This window comes from Zingiber officinale, chromosome 3A (genome assembly GCF_018446385.1).
Source record: "Zingiber officinale cultivar Zhangliang chromosome 3A, Zo_v1.1, whole genome shotgun sequence".
Classification (NCBI taxonomy): Eukaryota; Viridiplantae; Streptophyta; class Magnoliopsida; order Zingiberales; family Zingiberaceae; genus Zingiber; species Zingiber officinale.
The window spans coordinates 29515423-29524710 of NC_055990.1; the positions used below are offsets into that span (position 1 = coordinate 29515423).

The 9288-nt window shown below is 36.1% G+C and overlaps 1 protein-coding gene across 4 annotated transcripts; it reads left to right on the forward strand.

The window, feature by feature from the left end:
- Positions 1–683: 683 nt before the first annotated feature.
- LOC122051611 (GATA transcription factor 17-like) lies at positions 684–4700 on the forward strand. 4 transcript variants are annotated; one of them, XM_042612819.1, is made up of 7 exons: positions 684–812; positions 915–1340; positions 1442–1525; positions 1601–1716; positions 2585–2707; positions 3574–3679; positions 4275–4700. In XM_042612819.1, the coding sequence occupies exons 2-7, from the start codon at positions 951–953 to the stop codon at positions 4320–4322; spliced, it is 867 nt and encodes a 288-aa protein (XP_042468753.1). In that variant the 5' UTR covers positions 684–812; positions 915–950; the 3' UTR covers positions 4323–4700. The 4 variants fall into 4 exon arrangements, with proteins under 4 accessions (XP_042468753.1, XP_042468754.1, XP_042468755.1 ...); XM_042612820.1 differs by lacking the exon at positions 684–812 and having other exon boundaries at positions 826–1340; positions 1604–1716; XM_042612821.1 differs by lacking the exon at positions 684–812 and having other exon boundaries at positions 826–1268.
- Positions 4701–9288: the final 4588 nt, after the last annotated feature.

The window sequence follows — 9288 nt, forward strand, 5'->3', positions numbered from 1 at the left end:
CTCCTTAGTCTTGTATCAGTTAATGACTACAATCAAGTTGATCAATTCTTAGTGTGTTATGAAATTTGAGACGTGATGTTCATTTGAGACAGCTACGACTAGTTAAGTATATATATATATATATACATTAGCCTATATAATTTGTTTATCTTTTATTTTACCCTACCCTATATAATTTAGAATATTATATTTTTGAATCCTGTATTTTATAAACTAGGAAAAAAATATATCAAATTCACCTCACTATCATCATATGCAAACATGTGATTTCCCATTATAATAAATTAAGAGTATTTTCAACAAATTAAATTAAATTAGTTGGATTGATTAAAATCTTATCTATTTTTAATATTGTTACGTGCCAACAAAAAGATATTCACAATTGAATATGTAATAAAAAAAATATTACAAGACTAAATCCTATAGAAATAGAAAATAAACCTACACGAGAGGTATATACTATATAAAAACAATATTTTTTTTAGACTAGGAAAAAAATCATAATGAACCTAAAATAATTTAAAATTTAAAAGAATTTTTTTAATAATAAATTTATTTATTTGTCAAACTTTTACCATAATTGTAGTTAAATTGATAATATCTTTAGATTTTTTGTTTCTTTGAAAAGGAAAGTCTTTTTAAAAAGGAAAATCTTATAAGCGCCTGTCAGCCTTTTTCCCGTTCTACGGCTCTAGGGTTTCCACGTCCACAGATTTCATCCATTGATATTGCCTGTGATTCGTGAAGGCGGTGGTGATTTGTGCTCCGATTTCCTTCGTCCCTGGAGCAATCACAAGCGTTGGAAAATAATTGTACTTGTGATTCTTTTCAGATCCTTCTGTCGAGTGGTTCCTGTTAATCCTTGGTTTTGGTTTTGGTTCCTGGTTTTTCTGATTGATTTACAAAATTGTCAGAATTCGAGCGCGCGATCGGGATTTTGGCTTCCAACGATGAGCGGAGACAGAAACCCGCTGGCTGGCGGGAACCCGGCTAGTGTCGATACGTTGCCGGGACACCATGTCCACCACATGTCGGCCGATCATCATGCGCTGCCTGTCGTGGCCCTTCCGCCCAACGTAGGCGATGCCCACGCAATTGGCGGCGGCGGCAACGGAGAGTTGATTGCCGCCGCCGATGCGCAGGCCTGGCAGCAGTACAAGGAAGCGAACTGCAGCAGCAGCAATAACGGGATGGAAGAGGACGGCGTAGGAGTCTTGGAGAGCGACTATATGGAGGCAGAAGAACCTCTTGCTGCGGTACCAGCACAGGTAGGCTGGAATCGGCTTACGCTCTCGTTTGAGGACGCTGTCTACGTCTTTGATTCTGTTTCTGCCGACCAGGTTTTTTTTTCCCTATCTTTTTGTTTCGCTTGCTGTAGTTCAAAAGGCCGTTTTTGAAGTTAAAAAATTCCTTCTTTTACACCTGCTGCTTCAAATTGTAGGTTCAATCCATACTTTTGTTACTGGGAGGCCGTGAGACACAATCTGGATCAAGTCCTTTTCCGTCATCTTCTACTCAAATTCAAGTACTGTCAAGCATTGCTCGATGTAGAATTGTATTAAGTGCGTTTGTTAATTTATCTGTTTTTGGTATATGGCAGCAGCCTGGAGATATTCCTCATAGAATTGCATCCTTGATGAGGTTTAGAGAAAAGCGGAAAGATAGGAATTTTGATAAGAAAATACGATATGCTGTTCGCAAGGAAGTTGCATCAAGGTAGGACCATTTAATTTTATTGCTATTTTATAAGGTTCGGCCTACAGAAGTTAGATGAATTGTGGTTTCTCAAACTCTGTAGGACCATTTAATGTTTGTTAATTTCTAACTATTGAATTTTATCTGGTGATGTGTCCTTATAATTTCTTGTACATATCCTTGTTCTCTTATTCTTTTAATATCCAACATTAGGCTCTTGCTATACTTAAGGCTCATTTGGTAGTATCATGGGAGTGATGACAATTGTTAATAATGTAGAGGATTAATGTTATGGACCATTTCACTTTTTTATGCTAATCAATCTTTTAGAACACATAACCATCATTGTTTCTAACCAATCAATGAATAGTGCAAAAATAACTGTTATTGTTAGAGAGCTAGACCGTGTGGGTTAGCAATGTAAAGATCATTATTTATTTTCAATGTTTTCTTTAGTTACAACTCAGATCATCCTCCTGCTTCTAGGCACAACTTGTATCCTTGCAAGTCAATTTTGCATTTCTGCCCTTAAGGTTGCCTGCACGGCCATCAGTAAAAGTCATTGCATCCTAAAAATAGAGGGCAAACTATCGATCTTAGTGTTTGATGACTATACATGTGATTGTCTCACTATGGACACAGCTTGTCTTCTCTAATACCTTATCAGATTTACTTATGTGCACTGGCATATGTAGCATTGGGATATATAGGATGTAGCAATAGATTACTGACCTATGTATATGGACAACACACTCCCATGCTACAAAAATGAAACACCACTAGCAAGAATTTCTTTTTGTATCATAAGAAAGAACATCTTTATCTTTCCAAATTTCTTAGTATATCTTTTTCCATTTTGGAATTTAGCTTCTGGTTGGACATGTTACAGGATGCAACGGAACAAGGGTCAATTTGCATCATCAAAATCAAAGACTACTGGATCCACGAGTGATAGTACTGCTGCCGACCAAGATTCTGGTTCACCGGAGAATAAGATTGTAGGGGCATCTGCGTAAGTTTTCAAAATAATATGTGCCTTTTGCTGTAGTTTTTGATTTTTGTAGAAGCAAAATTACTCAATAATGATGAAGATTTAGTTGTCTGGAGACTGCAGTAGTAGTAAAATGGAAAGATTTTTGGGTTTGCTAAGCAATCAAAGGAATGGGATTGGATAATCTTTGTTGGAAAAGGAGTTCCTAGTGTGCATATGTTCTTTGTTTACCACGAAAGTTAAAAATAGAAAATATAAATACCTAAATTAAAATCTTTGGAATGATGAACATAGGAATAAAATTTCTTATACTCATCAAGTGGTTCCTTGTTCCTATAAGTATCTACCTTTTGTTTGGTTTAGGTGGTAGGCTATCTTATTCTATATTTCAAATGTCAATTTCTCACTTGATTGATTCAATAGTTGAAGGGGAGCCTTGGTGCAACGGAGAGGTCACAAGTTCGAGTCACGAAAATAGCCTCTTCAATGCAGGATAAGGCTACGTACGATCCTTCCTCAAGACCCCGCATTAGCAGGAGTCTTGTGCACCGAACTGTCCTTTTATGGATTCAATAGTTAACAAGTTGAATCAGTGAATGCATAGAGGCTGATGGAAATTAAGAAAAATTAATTAATGTAAAGTAAGTGGTTTAAGATATTTGAATATTAGAAGTCACAGCTTTGCATAGGGTTCAAGGATAAAATCCATGTACCAACCCTAAATAGTTGAGACAAACATAACTTGACGATAATGATTGTATCTCATATTGAAATTATTCTAGATACCATCAATGCTGACTATTATTGCTTGGTGATCTCATATGTATACTATATTGATCAATAATTTTGAATTTGAAAATCTAATATACAGTTATGGATTTGCACAGATGTTATAACTGCGGCGCTAGCGCACAGTCTACACCGATGATGCGCCGTGGGCCTGATGGACAAAGGACCTTGTGCAATCCATGCGGAATTGTGTGGGCAAAGACGGTAGAGACTGGAATTGTTGTTTCTCCTAAACTCGAGCCATATTTCCTTCTGCTAGATGAATCACCTTTAACATTTACAGCTTCTGTGATTTTTTTTATTGTTAGATGATTGCTTTTGAATGTTGATGAATAATCTCTATCTGATTTTGATGAAATCAAACATTTCCCTGCATCCTTAACTAGCTGCCTATACAGATTCAACTACTTGATCTGTTTTATGTTTTTGGTTAATGAGGAAAGATTGTAAGAGTTTCCAATATTTTCTTTCTTCTTATTCTACTGCCAGTTAAAGCATTGACAAACTTGAGAAAAAAAAAAGATATTGAGAAATTAGGAAAACTGTCACTCATACTCAATTAAATGTACCTTGAATATCAGTTAGTTTTTGTTTCTGTTTATTAGTTTGTTTATTGAAACTTAAGGTCTCAACATTCGCTGCATAAGATGGGTGTTCTCAGTAATATGTGATACTTATACAGAAGAATCTATTGAGAGATTTCACTTCCACTAAATAAAACAATAAACTATATTTATCCATGAAACAAACATGGTTTACAGTTTGATTAATGCTAAATCATGTTTCTGTGTGTCTTCAGGGCAAAATGAGGGATCTCTCAAAAATCAGGGCTAAATCAACAATGTAAGCTTTGCCAGAACCAAAAGAAGGGACAATAACTTACAATATCACTGGCTGAATTGCGACCATTGACTTCGGCATCCCTTTTTGACATTGCAGTCAATCAGCAGAATCACACTGTTACCTGAATCAGCTCATTTCCATTTTTTCCCTTTGTCTCTGGAACTGTATTCTGCAGTCATATTCACTGATCAAGAACTTGTGATACATCGAGCAGATGAGATATTTCGCGCAAAAAGGGGCAATGTTATTCAAACATGTATCTTCTACTTTTAGTCAAATGTGATTAGTTTTCTATCTTCCTGTTTTGATTAGCTGCAACCTCATTTTGTGTAAATATTTCTTCCCAAGGATCTTCGCCTAAATTCAATTTCTGTTCATGTAATATTTCGGTTCTGAGATTTTGGTTAAGTATGACTTAAAAGGTTAGATGATATTATTCATATCATCAAGGTGCATCTTTTTTTCGGAAGTCCAAACTTTAAAATTTCAAAGCATGTTTGACTTGGAGAAATCTAAGGATGGATGACCTCTTGGAAAGTTTTTCAGGGTGCATCCGAGTGAGGACAAAACACGTTGAAAGGACCTCCGGTGGTCTGTGGAGTTAGTTGTCAACTTGATGGATAATTCTGGTGGCGTTTCCGATTCGGTCTGGGTGAGGTCCGTCTGGATCGGGGCGTTACAGTTCATCAGCACATACTGATCATGGTATCAGACACTATGACTTTCTTTCATGATTGTAATTATGGTATCAGTTCCTTTTTTTTTTGGTTTGATCAAATTGGCATTTGAGTCAATTAAGGTGTATGTCTTGTCCTGTAACTGCTAATGCTAAAAAGGTGAAAAAACAGGGAGTTAGAGGAAGAAGTGAAAGAAAATATGATCAGGAGCCTCCATCTAAACCATAGTCTCCATCAGATTATATTGAGATGCCTACATTGATTTATTGTTTTGATTTATTATTTTATTTGTACTCTTCTCATATGATCAACAATTCAGCATTCATTTTGTTACAACAGATATTAGGTCAATTTTTAACATGTACACAAAATACAGTTGGATATCTAATATTTCTCATATAAAGGATTATTGTGTTAGAGTAAAACATTTCTCATAATTTATCACTTTCTAAAATACGAGAGACATTTCACTTTTTGTTATAACAATTCAGCATTTATCCTTGGTGGTAGGTAAAAATTATGACGGTATAAATCATTTATAGAATTAATAAAATCACGTCAAATAAAAGAAGCTTTTGTTTTGTTACAGGAGAGAAAGACAAGACGAGTTGATGGTTCTAGGATCACTCAAAAATTTCATGCACCCTCAAGCAACATGTTTTTAATTAAAAAGTCAACGATGATGATTATAAAGAAAAGATGAAGGATTGAAGAACAAGTTGTCTTGAGTTCAAATAAATTTAAAATTCAATATATTTATGAAGCAAAATTACTTTACTTTTATCAAATTATTATTATAAAATATTATTATATAAACATATGCCTTTTCAAGTTGATTAAAATTACTCAAACCTTATCATGCATCCACTTATAAAATCATCTCTCTCATTTTATTTAACCATCCTTAGTTTGCACCTTCCTTCGAATCTCGTCCTCTTTCTACGATCATCACCACCACTACCTTCTCCTCGTTCTACAAAGTTCACTCTATGCCATGGGGTTGAAGTTCGCCGCCGGGGAACAATTGCCGCTGCTCCCGTTGACGGAGGCTACCGAGGAAGCAGTGGAGGACTGCCCTGCCACGCCCAAGCCAGCGCAAAGCTCGCCGGAATTGTTGACGTGCCCCCCGCCACCGAGGAAACCGCGTCCTGCGAAGAGGAAGGCCTACGGCGACGGAGTTTCCCGGTGTTTCTTCGCCGTACCCAGTGACCTCTCCGCCGTCTTCCTCCCAGCGGTGTCGCCGTCCCCTGCTTCAGCCGCCAAGAAAATTAAAACAGAGTAGGAATGTAATTTATTTCCTCACTTATTCCCAAAGTTTCTTCTTTTTTTCCTTTAAAGTAATAATAATAATTTCTTTTCTCATTTTTTTTTTGGATGGTTGATTGTGGTGCGATTTTGTGGTTGATATGGCAGATTAATGCAATTATTAAAAAAAAACTCACAATCCAAAATTTTGCTTCATTCATGATTTTTTCCTCAACTTTTTTATTTAAAATCAAAAACAAAAATTGAATAGAATAGAATGTATTTATTTATTATAATTCTTTAACTCACTGACAAATATTTATCATATATTTTTTTTACCTTAATAAATTAATCATGGAAATACAAACTTATAAAATAAAGTTCGATGACGTTATAATTTGAGCATTATGAAAAATAAAAATATATGAGATTCAATTAAAATAGTATTTTTTTTTCCTTTACTCTACTTGAATCTAACAGAGGAGTTCACTCATTAATTTTATTTAAAATAATTATTTAAGTGAGTTTTTTTAATCCAGATCCTTTCCTCTGACTAATCCTAATTATGACTCATCCGACTATAAAATTTTTTTTATTAATCATCAAGATAAATTTAGAAGCATAAAACATAGTCAAAACAATGACCTAACTATCCCAATTGTTCAAATGCGGAAGGTAAATTTCTTACCTTTCTTGAGTTTATAACCCTAAGTGTATTAGGAGTGTCAATTCAAGTAGATCGGATGAATTCAACTGTTCAAGTTAAGTTGTCACATAGATATAATAAAAAATAATTTAAATCTAAACTTGATCTAAATTTGAATCAATCTAAAAATTATAAACATGAACCTTAATAACTCGATCAACTCGAATAACTAGACAAATCTAATCTAATTTTTTTTATTAAGAGATATTATTCTTTAACAAAATAATTGAATAAAAATTCAAGACACATAATAATAACAATATTTTAATTTACACACACATAGATTGAATTTCTACCGTAGAAATCCGATCTTACTTATAGATGATAAAAAAAATTATGAGAATTTACCAAAGAGCATAGTAATTTGAGTAGCATCCTCATTCTACCCCTCCCACTAACATTAACTTTCTACACATTGATTTCCGATACATCCGAGCCACATTTGAAACGTTTAAATTTTAAAATAATTGCAATGGTTTATATGCATGTGACCTCAACATCTTTCTGTAACTACCCCAGATTGGTATTAATATGGTCAACCAAGTCAAGTTAGGTCATGTTTGTATTTGATGTCTTGTGTCTAAGTGTGATGAGCTTAGAAACACAAAAAGTCGAGCGGAAAACTCAATGGATAAGAAGGGTGGCACGAGAAGGGAGTCGATCGATTCAGTACATCCAAGGGATGAGAAGCAACAGAAGAGTACACCGATGGATGAGAAGAACATGCGCAACGTATATGAGGAATAAGAAATTGAGAAGGAAGTCTGCTCGAGGTAAATGTCAGAATTGAATTTGGGTGAGCTCAATTTTTGACAACTGAAGCATCACCCATGTGAAGAGCAAAGGAGAGGGCTGAAAGGATCTTTTGTAGGTGCCTCCATAAGGGTTGGAGGCTCCTTGACGGCTCCCTTGGAGGTGCCTCAAAGAGCCTTTGAGATGCCTCGAGCATGCTAGAGGCGCCCTTGCGCCTCCATATTCAACAAACGACCGTTGTACTGTTGAGACCTTTGACACCGACTAGCGGATTGTACTATTGAGACCTTTGACACCGGCTAGAGGGGGTGAATAGATGGCCACCCACTTCATTCGCTTCCTATACTTATTAGCGCAATGAAAATACAAAACAACAAGTAAAATTAAAGCTTAACCCTAAAGACTATAACGACAAGAAGAACAAACCACAATATATGTTGTGTTTAATGTGGTTCGGAGATGATGTTTCTACTCCATGGCGTGTTCGTAAGGTGGACGATCCTTCAATCCATAGGTGCATTAATCCCTGGCAAACTCTGACTAGTAAATGACTCATTCTCGGTGGAGAAACTTCATCACAAACTTGATCACGTGCACTTGGATAATGAGAGCTTGGAAACTCTAATTAAGGGTTAACCATCTCTAATTTTGTCACCTAAGCTAGTCATCCCAAGATCCATTTTATAGAGCTTGAGGGAAAATATCCAAACTATTTTTCCGCTACCAGTCAACTGGTAAAGTCACTAGTCGACTGACCTCTGTGGAAAATCGACCATTATACTCCAACAGCTTGATACCAGTCAACTAATCTACTTTGATTGAGAGAATAGAAACATTCTGTTCTCTCCTAGTTGACTGATCAGTCGACTGATAAAGACATTAGTCGACTGATCACCTTGGCTGAGCAAACATAAGTTGTTTCTCAGCCACCAATTAACTGGTAAACCCTAAACCTAGGATTTTTTACCCCGATTCTAGACACTCAGCACTCATCCTCGACCTCACAACTTGGCCTTGCCTTTTAGCCTCCTCTGTCAGCCTTGCGTCCCTTAGATGCTTCCCCATCCTTCACGCTTTGCCTTCAAGAGCTTCCTTCGGTCTTGTCCTTGTTGTTAGATCTTTTATTTCCAAAAGGTTTCTCACCTCCACGACTTTAACCTTGCTAAGAGGTCCTTGCGCCGGGACTTCATCCTTGCCAAGCGCTCCTCGCTCTGTGACTTTACTTTCGGCAAGTCACACTTAGACTTACGTTACCAAGATCACACTTGAACTTACACTGTCAAAACTCCACACTTGGACTTTCACCTTTGCCAAGATCACATTTAGATTTTTCTTTACCAATATCACACTTGGACTTTTCTTACACCTATCACTTGCACACTCAACAACGCATATCAAATATAACAATGACCTAACTAAAACCTTTGTCCAAAAATTAAAACTTAGAGTCACACTAATTGCTCCAACATGTACGACCGTTGGAGTTTGGATAAAATTTTATCCTCATTAGAGGCACCCTGGACCCTCTTGGAGGCACCTTCAACTAATAGTAACATTTTACAGGGACTATAAAAAAATCCTTGGAGCTA